At 43.2% G+C, this 15,030-nt stretch overlaps 1 protein-coding gene across 5 annotated transcripts in view; it reads left to right on the top strand.

Annotated features, from left to right (window-relative positions):
• The window catches only part of TANGO2 (transport and golgi organization 2 homolog), a 79,095-nt gene that overhangs the window by 29,423 nt on the left and 34,642 nt on the right, over positions 1 to 15,030 (top strand). For all 5 annotated transcript variants that reach the window (XM_032771179.2, XM_032771181.2, XM_075060114.1 and 2 more), the window contains exons 3-5: positions 623 to 711; positions 4,664 to 4,783; positions 5,597 to 5,711. In XM_032771179.2, the coding sequence (XP_032627070.1) occupies positions 623 to 711; positions 4,664 to 4,783; positions 5,597 to 5,711 (324 nt within the window). The remainder of the gene's footprint in view (positions 1 to 622; positions 712 to 4,663; positions 4,784 to 5,596; positions 5,712 to 15,030) is intronic.

The raw sequence follows: 15,030 nt of genomic DNA, 5'->3' as shown, positions 1-15,030 counted from the left end.
GTGACTGTTTTTCTGGAAGACACACCTCCTGCTCAATGGCAGGAACTCTTGGGTTACAAGTTTACTCGGTATGGTAGCATACAGTGGCCCACAGGAGCCTTGGCTTACACTGTATCCTCCCATTATCACTGTCTCTAAGGGTCCAAAAAAACAAACAAACCACTAAAGAGTTTTACCAGTCTCAGGCTAAACAACTGAGTGAGGGAGTGAAAGGCCTATAACATATCTTCGTAGAAGCAAACTTTCTTTCTTTTTCTTTAATCTTTCAACAATACAAGAAGCTATTTGTAACTAAGTACAAAATCTTTAAATGGAAATGTGATTTCCCTCAAGTTCAGCCATTTTGGTTCTGTTTTTGGTGATCATACTAATTACTTAAATTTTATCTGAGAAATTCTGTCTAGCATGTTAAATTCATTATTGGAGAATCTGTATTTCTTGCCTTCTTTGAAGAAAGATGCCTTCATGAGCAGCTCCTCTAGCTGCAAAAATGTACTGTTTTTTTTTTTGTTTTTGTTTTTGGTTTTTTTTGGGGTGGGGGGAAGGCAGACAAAAAATTACAAGTAGTGCACAGATTAAGTCTTCAGCCTCTGAAATTCATTGTCTTCCTCTTGTCCTACAGACTTATTCTAGCAGCTAATAGAGATGAATTTTACAACAGACCATCAAAATCAGCAGACTTTTGGGATAGCAGCAATGAGATCCTTAGTGGTATGTAACTTTTTAATGGAATTTTGTCTTGAATCTCTCTTCCCATGTACTTTTTGTGTGCAAATCCTACAAAAACGTTCTTAGAAATAAAAGAACATTTCAAGGTTATGAGAACTTGTCCACTGTTGAAAACCAGTTTATGGGCTTGAAAGAGGCATAGGCCTTAGTTGTATTGCTATCTTGTATGTTTTCTTTAATCTGTACTGTAACTTCTTAAAAATGTTTAATGTGTGGTTTGTAAACCTTAACTCTGGAATGAAGTGATTCAGAGCCAAAGTAAACCAATGCAATGGATACTTTGACGACAATTTGTAAATCAGCTGTCACAATTCATGGTCACATTTTGTATAAAGTCCATGCATTTAGGTGACTACAAAAAAACTTTCTTGAATGTTCTTCATGCTTCTTCATCATATGTTCTCCAAAAGCCACAGTTCAAGCAGTGTAATGAAAATACATTATATCTAACATAACTAGTTTATTTAGTACCCTGAATAACTCTCTGGAAAATAAAATTGCTGAATAACAGTCAGTGACTTAAAAAATCGTTAAATGGAATAAGGCTCAAGGAAATGAAATATTAAAAATGTATGTCTCATTTCTAATCAGTTTGAAATTTTTTGACTAATGACCAAAGTTGTTTTGGTTTACTAGCTTTCTGCCTGGGTGTTGTTCCTAGGCCAGGGGTGGGCAAACTACGGTACGCGGGCTGGATCCAGCCCCTCAGGGCTTTGATCCAGCCTGCAGGATTGCCCCCTGTGGTGCCGTGGGCCCCGCACCACCCTTAGAAGTGGCTGGCCCCACTTCCCTGTGGCCCCCAGGCGGGGGTGCAGAGGGCTCTGTGCGTTGCCCTTGCCTCCTGGTACCGGCCCCCGCAGCTTGCACTGGCCGGGAACAGGGAACCGCAGCCGATGGGAGCTTCAGGGGAGGTACCTGGAGATGTCACAAGGGCAGAGCACACAGAGCCCTCTGCCCACTCCTCCCCTAAGGGCCACAGTGCTTCCTGGAGTGGCACAGCGTGGAGCCAGGGCAGGCATGCAGGGAGCCTGCGCTGGCCCCGGTGCATGCTGCTGCCACCCCAGAGCCACTTTAGATAAGTGGCACCGGACCAGAGCCCGAACCTCGCCTGCACCCCACCCCCCAACTCCCTGCCCTAAGCCCCCTGCCTGCACTTTGCATTCCTCCTGCCCCTCATATACCCTGTGCTACCTCAATCCCCTGCCCTGGGCCCCCTGCCACACCCCGCACCCCAGTTCCCTTCTGCACCTTGCACCCCTCCTGCACCCCAACCCCTTTCCCTGAGCCCCCTCATACACTCCTCACCCCTCCTCTGTCCCAATTCCTTGCCCTGAGCCCCTTTCTGCACACCACATCCCCTCCCGCACCCCAATCCCCTACCCATACTCTCTGAAATAAAAATGTGAGGCTCAAGTAGACAGAGCCTTGTTTAAATAGAACATTCTGACTCTGCAAAGAGTTTTCATTGGTGTTATGTGGTGGTGTAGTCGTTGGCAGAGAGGTCTTGAGGATAAATTACTCCCACTGCACTGCAGCTTCCTCGCTTTCTGAAATTCTGGTTGACATTCCAAAATTGCTGCCAGACATTCTGGATGCTGCCTTCCTTGTTACGCGGTGGCCAGGAGGGAGGAACAAAATACTTAGATGTTGAAATCATAACATTAGCTGAATACTAGCCTGTAGCAAAGTGGAATAGAAAACAATCCATTTTTGATGTTTTACTCTTTTCCTCCACCCCACCCCACCCCGAGTTTTATTTGAGGCAATTCAGTGCAAGGGGCTTATCTGTGTAGATCTGATTAGTACACTGTTTGAATTAATAATGCACTTTTTTCAAATGAAAGTAGTGAGGCAAAAAAGTAAATATATCCAATTCATTCTTGCCTGTTGTCACTTAATATTGATGATCTTTCTTGACACTTATAACATTGCTACTTGTTCTGTACACCGTACTGTAACTTACAGGCATTGTCCATCATAGCTACAATAGCTGATATTCGTTCTTTATTCTTATGATTTGAGTGGAATGGAGTGTTGGGTTGCCAACTTTCTAATCGCACAAAACCAAACACCCCTGCCCTGTCCCCCACTCTCTCCATTTTCCCCTCTCTCCGCTCTTCTTCACCCTCACTCACTTTCACTGGGCTGGGACAGGGGGTTGGGATGGGGGAGGGGGTATGGATTCTGGGTTGGGGGTGCAGGCTCTGGGGTGGGGCTGGGGATGAGGGGTTTGGGGTACAGGAGGGGGCTTGGGGTTGGGCCAGGAGGTTAGGGTGCAGGGGAGGAGGTGTGGGTTCCCACTGGCATTTACCACTGCTCGAGGAAGTGGCTTCCAGGTACCTGCACCCTCTAGGCACATGGGCGGACAGGTGCCTTTGTGCCTGCAGGCGCCACCCCCAACAGCTCCCATTGGTCGTGGTTCCCAGCCAGTGGGAGCTGGGGAGCTGGTACTTGGGCTGAGAGCAGCACACGGAATCTCCCAGTCCCTGGCTGCCCCAGTGCCTAAGGGCTGCAGGGACCTGGTGGCCTCTTCTGGGAGCAGCGCGAAGCCAGGGCAGGTAGGGAGCCTGCCTTAGCCCTGGGCCCCTGCTGTGTCACCGACCAGACATTTAATGGTCGAAAACCAATGCCTGGCAACCCTAGTGGAGAGTGGCAGTAATGCCTTGTGTGCAGATCCTACATCAAGAAAACTATTACATGCCAAGGGCATAGCTACAGGTGGGTCACAGCCCACCCAGTTAGCACCCAGGCCCACACAAATCTGAGCTGGGGTATAGTAGTCCAGTGTGTCACTCTAGCACCTGAAATTTAGGGCAGAGCTCTGCTGCAATGCTTCAGAAAGCTATGCTCTAGCGGCTCTGCCTTGTCATTTTCTGAGTTGCCCCATGTGCATGCCCATCTGGGTAGAAAAATTACTTTCTGATGGGGAAGCAAAGGGAAGCCGCAAGAATGGTCTTGTGACCCTCCCCAGCAGTATGTTTCTGGTGCCCAGGGCAGCCGACAGAGAGGTCAATCACTGTGGGGTAGGGGGTAGGCCTGGGGAAGACTCGGCTGGTGGCTGGTACCCTGCACCGGGCTCTGGCTGGGCTGGGGAGGACAGGCCTTCTCTTCCCCTGCATGGCATCTGGGACCAGGTCAGACCCACCCCCAGATTTCACCCCCAGCTGCAGGAAGCTCTGTAAACTCCATTCCTCTCCTCCCCAGCTTCCTGCACCCATCACTTCTCAGCTGCAGGGGGAGGGATACCTGTAAAGGGAGCTGCTCCCTCATCCACCCAACCCCTGAGCATCCAGACCCCCCTCATACCGAGACCCTACCACCAAGCCTCACCCCCCTGCACTCAAAACCCCCTTCCCCTTACTGAGTCCTGTTCTGTGCACCTGGACCACCCTGACGGATCCCCACCCCACTGAGCCCCAACCAGCTGCACCTGGATCCCCACGCCATTGAGCTCCACTCCCCCAGCATCTGGACCTCCCCATTGAGACCCCCCACCACTGAGCCCCAACCACCTTCACCTGGATCCTCCCTGCAGGCATTACCGTTGCACCCAGAACCCTCCAACAAGTCCCTATGCTTCCAACAGCAGCTAATCCTTCCCTGAGATTTGCATTTGAATTAATAAATATTCTAGCTCTACATAATCCAGTTACATTCCTTTTAACATGGTCGAAATTTTTTAAATCTTGGTTTAGCTTAATTTACTGACTTTTTTCCTATCATCACTGTGATTTCATTAGGTGATGAATATTGTACAATTGCAAAATACTGATTTAGTTTTAACAAACAAAAAAGCTTGGGACTCTAGGCATCTATCCAGCCCTAGCTAAACTCAATTTTTATTAAGGAACAGTGATTTAGGGCTTTTGAAATGAGATGAAGCAGCAAAGTAGTGAATCTGGCTTATTTCTGCTTATGCCACTATTTGCTCTAGGTTTGGATATGGAGGAAGGAAAAGAAGGCGGGACGTGGCTTGGAATCAGTAAGAAAGGCAAGATGGCTGCCTTGACAAACTACTTGCAGCCGCAGATTGATACAAATGCAAAGGGAAGAGGTATGGAGTCACAATGAGGAAATGAAAATATGAGTGACTATATAATGGAATGTTTGTTACAACCTTAACTAAGTGCTGTTTTAACCCCCTTTTCTCATCCACTGAAGTGGTAATAATAGCTATTAACAAGGCTTGTAGAAACCTTTTTTATACACTCTGTCCTTCTCCTCTGAAGAGTTTTGAATATGTAACAAGCTCTTACTTGAAACTTCTTGTGGTTGAGCTCTGTGTTTTAGATTGCTGCATTCCTAGGACACTTTTGTGAGCAGAACGTAATATGAAATGGAAAAATGTGCATTTTTCTCTTTTAGGAGACTTTTTCTCATTATATTTTTATAGTATAAATAAATCATAGTATAGTATAAATCAACCATATAGGTCTGCTAGTAAACTCAGGGTCATGAGGTCCTGCAGTGAAAAAATATGACTTTAAATAGATCAAATAAATCAGCCACATTAGTTGTATACCAAGCCAGGGCTACAAAGAACATGTAGGGGAAATGAAATAAAAGACTGAGGAGAGTGGTAATATGGGAGAACATCTAATACAGAAGGCTCCGCAAACATAAATCCATTGCAGTTGAGCTAGAATTGGGAGTTCTTCCTCAGAGCAAAAATAAGTGTCTAATTGCTATATTGGTTTAATGTGAACAGTATAGAAAACCCTAATTTCCAAATTTTGCCCGTTATCAATAACAGGAATCCTAACCCTTGTGTTTTCTGCTTGTTTGACTGAATTTGCCATATTAGCTATCCTCACTTTCCATATGCAAGTCATTCTAACTAACTCGAAATCCTTCCTCTTCTTCTTAGGTGCACTTGTAAGAAACTTCTTGACTACAGATCTGGACAGCTTCTCTTACTTGAAGAAAGTTTCATCAGAAGGACACCTTTACAATGGATTTAATTTAATAACAGCCGACTTGAGGTAAGTCTATAAAACTTTACAGATCAAAAAGCGAAGAGGGAGAAACAAGAAAGCAATGAAGTGCATAGAATTATTAGCACTAAATTATCACAGTATAGTGACTTGTCACAGGCAAAAGCTATAGCTCTTGTGCTTTTAACTAACAGGCATGGGTATTCAAAGTTCTGAATATTACTCTTTCATATACTTTCTACAGTTCTCTTTTTTTATTTTTGTTTCTTCCAGAAACCAGAGGACTGTCTGATTATCTAGTAATTTCTTGTAGTGCATCTTTCAGCGTCTTTCTAGAAGAAAGGAAATCTTTTCATTGAAATATCTCTAGCTCAGTGGTTTGAGCATTGGCCTGCTATACCCAGGGTTGTTAGTTCAGTCCTTGAGAGTGGGCACTTAGGGATCTGGGGCAAAAATCAGTACTTGGTCCTGCTAGTGAATGTAAGGGGCTGGACCCGATGACCTTTCGAGGTCTCTTCCAGTTCTAGGAGATAGGTATATCTCCAATTATAAAGTTCTTCCACCCTTATTTTGTGATGCATTTTTTGACTGCCAGACTTTTGGACAACTACAAAAATTCTGATTCAGGATTTGATTTGCCAATTCAATGTGAACAAATACTGTCGATCTCCTGACTTAACAAAGCTAATAAAGACCCACGAATAAAAACCCAAACCCAATGCAAAGCACTGTCCTGACAGTACAGACACCATTATTGTAAAAAATACACTGACAGCTACCAGAGCGTAACATCAAGATTTGATTAGTGAGCTGCAGTAACTTAGCTGAGAGATCAGGGTTAAGATTTTTAGCACTGAAACCAAATAAGAACCTAGAAGGAAGTCAGTGTGACGGGACAATGGAGTGATGGGGAACAGTGTTCAGAACCTGGAAACTTGATCAATGCAGCAAAATATATTTGATGGAGTCTAGCAGTATCAATTAAATGAGATGAGTAGTGAAAAACACTAGAAAGCCAATGGTTAGACACTAAGATCTTGTCTATATTGCCCTGCAGTTCAGACTACGGGGATGTGACTAGCAGTGCGCACCAAAGTGGTGTGCTACAACTCCCCCATGTGGATGCTGCAGGCATGAACTGAAAGATTGCTAATTTGCATTAATGTAGTCCTGTGATTTCACATCTGCAGTATTCACCCAGGGGAGTTACAGCACACCACTTTGGTGCACAATGCTAGTCACACCCCTGTAGTCTGAACTGCGGAGCAGTATGCACAAGTCCTGAGTATCTGAAGATGTGACTGATGAAAGGCTGTAGAAACACTAGCCATTGAAAGGAAGTGCTTTTGGGAATTAAGGGCTAGATGATGTGATATAAGATTTTAGAACTGCTGGAGATATTGAGTAAAGTTCACAAGTGAGATGAAAGGATGAAGATAAATGGGAGTGGGAGACGTAACTGGAATTCCTTTACAACTGAAAGAAATAGTTGAAAGCTGTTCACATTGGTCACCAGGTCATGTGAACAGGGAGAATTCAAATAAGTGGGGAATGAGGATGGTAATGAGGACTTGAATATCATTTGAATAGTAAGCTACCTGAAGATGTGCATCACAGGAATCAAACAAGAATTGTCAATGATCAGAGGAGAATACGAACTGAGACACAGTTCATATGTCATCTCAGATGGTTGTTTAGCACTCTCAAGAATATGAATTATTTCATAGCTATTATTGGTGTATATTGCTGAGAGAAAGTGGAGTTAATACCCAGATGGAGAACAAGTATGACTGAGATTTCAACAGTTCTTAATAGAATTAACGCTATCCCTAGACAATGACCAAATAGACATAGTGGGGAAACAATAGAATTAATACTTTATTGGGAGACTGTTAAAATTCTCTGTGTGTTGGCATTTGGTTGTGTTTTTGCTTTTTGTTTTTTTAATGCAATTAAACAGTCTTTCTCCTTATAGATATCTAGTAAGAAAAGTTGGATCAATTCTGCCCTTTGAGGGTAATAAATAATAGTAAAATGGAAACATATTTTGTACTGGTGATCAGTTCTTTTCTTTGAGTGTCAGAGCATGTGTGTTGGTATTGGACCACATTGAAAGTTGAAGATAAAAAGAAGTACCAAGTAACTTCCTGTCCACTGAATAAGGCAGGGGCATACATGAGAATGTAAATAATGACTGAATCATAATGTGTACCCACAAGGAGGCTGGATTAAGGTTGTACAAGAATTTTCTAACGTCAGTGCTTGTCTTTGCAACCTTAATATTTTTTTTACTATAGTGGTTTTGAATGTAATTTCGTGTGTGTGTTTAAACAAAAATTTGAACACAAAAATTACATCTAGTTGAAACCACATTGATCCCCAGCTTGGGTTATCTGGGTTTCGACCTTCAGATCCACAGCACAGACTTCTGCTACTTGAGTTAACGGAGTGGCATTGATAGTCTGTTTATCCTCTGTGTGGACTGGTCACTTGGGGGGAAGGATGTTATATTTTTGCCAGTGAGTTTCACGGCTGTTTGAGAATGCAGAAAAGTGTAGAGACAAAACTCCTGGGTTTAATTCTAAGTTCTCTACGGTAATGTTCTATAGTGGTTATAGATCCTTATGGACCTGCATCCCTGCCCTATCTGCCCAACCCTGGCTTCTTGCCCCCAATTTCTCAAACCTCCTCTGCATTCTAGTGTGACTGCTTCCTCCTCCATAGTGCCTAGATACCAGCTGGGGGAACATTGAGGGCACAGGAGAGACTTGCTTCTCAGTTGTGGTTCCCAGCACTGCAATAGTCAATAGCAGGAGGAGTAATTGCAGGAAAAGCCTGCTCAGCCCCAGGATGCAGCATGCTCATTTACTCCAGGGGATGGTACATTCACAGTTCATTTGAGCTGTGAAGAGATGGAACGTGTCCAGTGCAGATAAATTCTCTAAAGATTCTGTCTACCAGAAGCTGCTTAACCTCTACCGAATATGTGCAAACTGAGATTTTTTTTTCAGAGTCTTATGACTTGGCCAAATTCGGGTGGATTCTCGTGGACTGCGGAAAGCACATTTCTGACCCGTTACCCAATTTCAAGTCCCTGTTCCAAATCATTGAATCTTTAGAACTTAATGGAAATGATTGTGAGAATTATTTTTAACCTTGCAAAACATATTTTTCCTGATCTCTTTCTGAGAAATGGATGAATTGTTATCACTGAAATTTCTCAAACCAGCCTGAGGCAGATCCCTGGCATGGAACATTTCAGTCTAAATGGTCAGTTTGGCCAAGTTTTAAGCAACTGAAAACAGAGTCTTATAAGTATTGATCAAGCTTAACCATAGGTGGTGCCATATGTTAGGTACAGGCAACTTTAACTGGTACATAATGTGTACATATACTTAATATGCTTATCACAAGTGAGAGAGGATATAAAAGGTTAAGGTATCTAATAGTACATATCCTCTACTCCATTCAAGTGTGCTCCTTGTTTCTAGAATCACTAGACACCACAGATAATGCACCACAACTGTAATTTTTCCCCAGTAGGGACAGCTAGCCCTCCAGCACTGTATTCCCCAAACTTCCTACCACCTACAGATCAGAATCCTCCTCCCCCAACTATCCTTTCTGCACAAGTTTAGAAAATCACTCTTATTTGGAGAAGAAGGTGCTGGAATTAAGTTCATTATACCTTTCTAGAATCCTACCAACAAATGTGACACTGTTACAATTATTGTTTCATCTACTGAACTGACCTCCATTGGTCATAATCCAGTCCATCCTCAGTCCCCCTTCCCCCTTGAAATTTTTAGATAAAGGATTAGGAATAAAACACTTTAAAGGTCTTTAGGTGCACAAAACCATAGCTTTTTGCCAGTTTAGGCTAGCTATTTTCGTTTTAGAAACTTCTGTGATAAGGTGGGGAGGGAAAATGGAACTCTTTAGCAGATTGAAGTTTAAAAGGAGAAACATGTTTTATCAAAGCAAACTCGCTCCAGCTGTGAAGATACCAGTAGTCTTTCAGTGCTTCCTGCTCCTACTTAGGGATAAATTACCTCGCTCTAAGAACTGCAACAGCAGAAAGAGAAAGTGAGCACTTCAGATATGTGTGAACACCAAACCAATCCCCCACATTGCTGCTCCAGGGAACAGATGAAGGACCAAATAGCCCCGAAGCTCAGCTGGAGTGAGAGGAGACAGTGTTTTACGGTCTGCTGGTATCTTCAGCTGAACTTAACAAGCATCATCAAGCAGTAATTTGAATGACCTAATTAATAAAAACAAAATCAAAACCTGGGAGACTCAGTATCTTTATCAGGGAGTCGGTTTTTGACAAGTTTGATGCCCCCCACTCCAACTTCAACCATGATTTGGATTCTGCTATGTTGATTGGTTATGAAGAAGGACTTTGTTAACCTGCAAATCAGGGAAACTAAATCTGCAGCAAAAGTAGTTTGCTGTTTACTAAAGCTGAAACTAGTGAACTGATTTGTTGTGGCTGAAATAATGCATATATTGCTCTCTGAACACACACTAACCGGCTCAACACAGAAACCAAGTTGGATACTTAGTGTGTGCTGCTTCTTCCACCATTGGTGTGATCTACTCTGCAAAGTTCGTTATTCCATACTGGGGCTTCCCCACCTTTTAGTTTTAATTGCTTCGTTTAGCTGTACTGTATTTAGAGTTGCTGACCTCTTTCTTCCTGCACCCTTCCTCACCCCCGGCTCACTGCCATCTGGCTAGCTTTCAACTAGAATAGCTGGCTTTATTAAATCTGTTGCTAGTTTACCCCAAGAATACTGATAGGTTATGAAAGACTCTCAAATTACAGACTGTAGTGACAGCCTCCTGAATTGTACTTCCAGACAGAGCTGAGTGAATAATAGACTTTTCATATTTCAAGGGGGCATTGAAGGTGAGGTGACCAGTTAACCTTTCCAATCATAGAGGGGAAAGGGGGAAGAAAGGTGGTGGTGGGGTTAGTGGTTTATAGATTATTGTAGTAAACCATTAATCCAGTGTCTGTATTCAGTCCTTGATTTTTAGTGTCTAGCAAAGTTATGAATTTAACCTGCCAGGCTTGTTTTTTGAAGGTCTTGTGCAAGTTTCCTTTCAGGATGAGGACTGAAAGGTCGGATATAGAGTGATTACTTTGATTTTTTTTTTTTTTTTTTTCCAATGTGAGTTCATTTGAGAGCACAGTGATCAAAGATTCCAGCAGGCTATCACAGGCCAGGCAGGTGGGGAGAGGCACCCCTCACCCCGCCCAGCCCAGCCCTGTTGGAGAGGGGAGAGGCGTCTCTCCCCCAGCCCAGCTGGAACTGCCAGGGGGTGGGGTGGGGGGTTACATGCAGTGGAGAGAAATTAAAACCCTGAGCCAAGCGGTCGTCCGCGCCCCCCCCCCCCCATTGTGCTGCAGCCAACTCATCCGGTGAGTTTAATGAGTGACTGTGAGTTAGTGAGAGGTACCCGAGCCGCCACCCCACTGCATCCCGTGGGGTGGAGTGCCACCCTGTCCCAGGCCTCCCATAACCACTGCCCCCATCTAACAGGGCCTGCCCCTGAGCTTGCCCAGCCTTGGGAGCCAGCCAGTGGGCTCGGGGAGGCGATGGCTGATCGCGTGTGTGGTCCATGGGACGTGTGTCCACGCACGGAGCTCGGACGGAGGCGTAATTCCAGTGGCTGATGCAGCCGAGGGTGGTTTTACCCCTCCCATGAGGGGTAAGGTGAAGAAGGCAGAGCCCCCTCCTGTGCAAAGTTGCCCATTTGGCCAGAAGTCTGTGAAGCTGAGGTGCCTGAGGTGCCTGCCGTGGTGTGGGGTCTGTGCCAGGGGATGCCCCATTGGCGGCCTCTTCCCCTGAACTTTACTGGGCTGGAGGGGCTGCAGAGGGGGGAGCCGCATGTGACCACGGGCTGGGGCGATGGTACTATTTCTCAAACCCAACACAGAGAGGCACCCCTCCCCCAGCCCAGTCCCACCCCCGCCACACATCATCTACATATTGGTGCACATTACAAAATTCATTCCGCACATGGACGTAAAAAATTAAAGGGAACACTGATAATGATTGTCTTGTTTAACCTACGAAGTTGTTCTTGTGGCATTTAGTGCACTGGATGAGGTACAGCGCATCTTGTGATGGGCATGTGTAGGACCTTTGGATCTTGGAAAGGAGTGTTGTGGGTGGTGTTATATCTACAGATTTTGTATCTGTTCTGGCAGGATTTGGGCCGCTTTGAGTTGTCGTGTCCTGGCCTCTGGGGAGTTTGCCTCTCATTATGAGGTTCAGAGGGTTCTTATTTGAAGACTAGAAGAGGGGATTCAGGAAAGATTTCTGTCAGGATATGGTCCCCATCAAGCATGCATTGTAGCTGTTTCATGATACCCCACCTGGTTTCCAGTATGGGATGGTAAGTGATAACTTTGGCGTGTGTGGTCAGATGGGGTTTTATTTCCATATTGAAGCGCATTCTCTTGGGGTATTTGGGTGCCCCATTTCTTGATGCAATCTACCTCTCTGGTAACCTGCTTCTCTGGTGTAAAAGAAATAACCCCAGGGGAAGCTCCATGTACAGGATTTTCTTTGTTGATTTAATGAGTTACAGGCTTGTGCTGGATCTGCAGCATCAAAGGATATAGAAGAAATGCTTGATGAAAAATCTACTTTGTTAAATGGCTATGCTTGGGAGCTAAGACTAGCAATACTTTAAATGTGAATGCATTTTGAAGGAGAAGGCTATAAGCCATTGTCTGTATACTACGTGGCAATGGAGTGACAAGGTTTTATGTTCAGGATGAACTTCAGGTCACCCATGTTGCAAAGGTGGTATGCTTAGTTATTTAGGATGGGTGCTGGAGGCAGGGATTCTGACTGCATTCTTTCAGCCAGTCCACTAGTCATATTTAATGATACCATTGGAGAATAACAACAAAATGCCATCATCTTCCAATGGGGTAAAGAGAGTGAAAAGCCAGCCCCCGCCTCACCTCAGTATCGAAAGCTATTGCATGTACTTTAACTCCTGAAGAACCCTGCTAGCAAAAAAAAAAAAATGCAAATGCCAAAAAAACTTCAGATGAGTTAAGAGGCATCTGCCATAGGCTTACTATAGCCTTGCACGACTCTCAGGATTGGCTCAAAAACTACTTCCCCACCTTTTACTATGATGATTTGAGGGGGAAGCACACTTTGCACCCACCAAATACAATAACTTGCTCTGGACAAATGAAGTAGTAGAATTTTTGCAAGGCTGCCTTACTACATAACCGTTAGCTAAATAGCAATTTTAAACACTACAGTGCTTGATTCTTTTTATTTTTTAACTTTTTTTGAACTGCTGAGTAACCGCAGATCTATCTGATGTTGACTCTTCAATACTTCTGTACATCAGGTTATACAACATCTGTAACAGAAAAGAGATCAGAAAGAATACCTTCTTGTTTGTTATCAAATACCTAAAATGAGATTCAAATTGACCGAGCAAAGCCTTAAAGTAACTCAGTCAGTTCTAATGTGTGTATACATTATACTTATGGAAGCATTTATCTATTAGCATAATCACATTAAGATAGTTTGGAATGCTATCTTCAACTAATGGTAGCAATAGGAGTGAAAAATACAAAGAACTACACTAGGTCAGTAAGTAACTGTCAAACTGTTTGTTTTTGTGTTTTGGGTCAGACTTCCATGAACTAAGGGACAGGTGTATCCCCCTGAAAGATGTACATGTTGACTAATTTTTTTCAGTGTTGATACTGCTTCAACACTGAGTACTCTGCTGAAATAAGATTCTTAGTATGTTAATGGTGCAGAGCCATTCCTATCAAATATGTGAACTCATTATGTCATGAAATTAGAAGTAGTCATGAAAGAAATGTAGTATATAAATGTAAATTAGTTTTCCATATAAACAGCAAACATGATTATTTTTGCAGTTGCTGATATAAAATGGCGCAGCAAAATAACCATTAGAAGAGACATGGAAAATTATTTTGACAATGCTTTCTGCTATGTAACCAATAAATAGTAAACAGGAACTGCAAAATAATGCTATCTTTACTATTCATTTCATTACACTCTCTAACAAAGGGAGGGAAATATCCAAGCATGTGATCTTACAAACAATGTGAAGTGCATTTATAGGTTGATCCACAACATGCTGAAGGTTTGTTCACATGCATATTTCAGTCTTCTCTACCCTGGCATAATGACATCCTGTTCGACTGACACAGGTACAACCATGTGAGGAAAGAATTGATGAGAAACCATGAGAATTTTTAAAGCCTGGATTGTTGGCTTCCACAGCTTTGTCTTCGCATCTTCATTTTAAAAACAAATTCTTTGACATTTCTAGTTTAACCCAATTCTCCATGTCATCACAGGTGTTTGTCACCTTTAACATTATTGATTTTTTAATGACAGAGCTGCATGCTGAAAAAAAAAAACCTTGTGGTTTTTAGTTTTCTAACCTTTCATTAGTTTTGCTTCCTAAATATACCACTTCAAAACAGTATATGGAGTTTGCTAACTTCTTCTCAGCCTATTTTCCTGTTCTGAAGTGGTATATTTAGAAAGCAACACTCTTCTTGCTGACTTGGAGGAAACTCTGTGTGGATAAACACATTTTAGTACAGTGGAGTTTGGCATACAGCAAACTCGGCCCTTTATTTTGTTCCCTTGGTGAGGAGTCAGGGTCTCAGAGCCTGAGTGCCCGCCCAAGTCCAAACATTTACACTACTTATTTTTAGCCCCGCAGTGAAAGCCCTGTAAGCCTGAGTCAGCTGACCCAGGCTCTGAGACTCACTGCCATGGGTCATCTTTTGCTGTGTAGATACAACCATACATCCGACTAATTTTCCCATGGTCTCTGTAATGAAGGTAAAGGGATTCTAGGAAGAAGGGTTGGCAAGTAGTCATGAGAAGTGTGTATGTTCTTTAGGTGCTCCATTCAGACCTTTAATTTAGTAAATTTTGGGTAGGTTTGATTAATTGGGTTTGTTGTTGAAATGGTGATGGGTGGGACTGAATTCCATGAGATCTGCTGAAACAGCAAATAGCTGAAAAATCAGACTTTTTATATTGAAGTCTAGAAAGTTACTTGGTCATGACCTGACGCTACTGCACAAAATGTAACAAAAAAAGCAAACTGAGTTAATCTGAGAAATTGGTATCCATAAGAGAAGTTATGGAATCCTCTAAATATCTTGCACACACTGTCCTGAGTTTACAAAAACAATGAGGAGTCTGGTAGCACCTCAAAGACTAACAGATTTATTTGGGCATAAGCTTTTGTGGGTAAAAAACCCCACTTCTTCAGATGCATGGAGTGAAAATTACAGATACAGGCATATATATAATAGCAAGCA

The sequence above is a fragment of the Chelonoidis abingdonii genome, chromosome 22 (assembly GCF_003597395.2).
Source record: "Chelonoidis abingdonii isolate Lonesome George chromosome 22, CheloAbing_2.0, whole genome shotgun sequence".
In the NCBI taxonomy this organism is placed as follows: Eukaryota; Metazoa; Chordata; order Testudines; family Testudinidae; genus Chelonoidis; species Chelonoidis abingdonii.
Note: the sequence above shows the minus strand (reverse complement) of the source record. Positions and strands in the feature narration are given on the sequence as shown.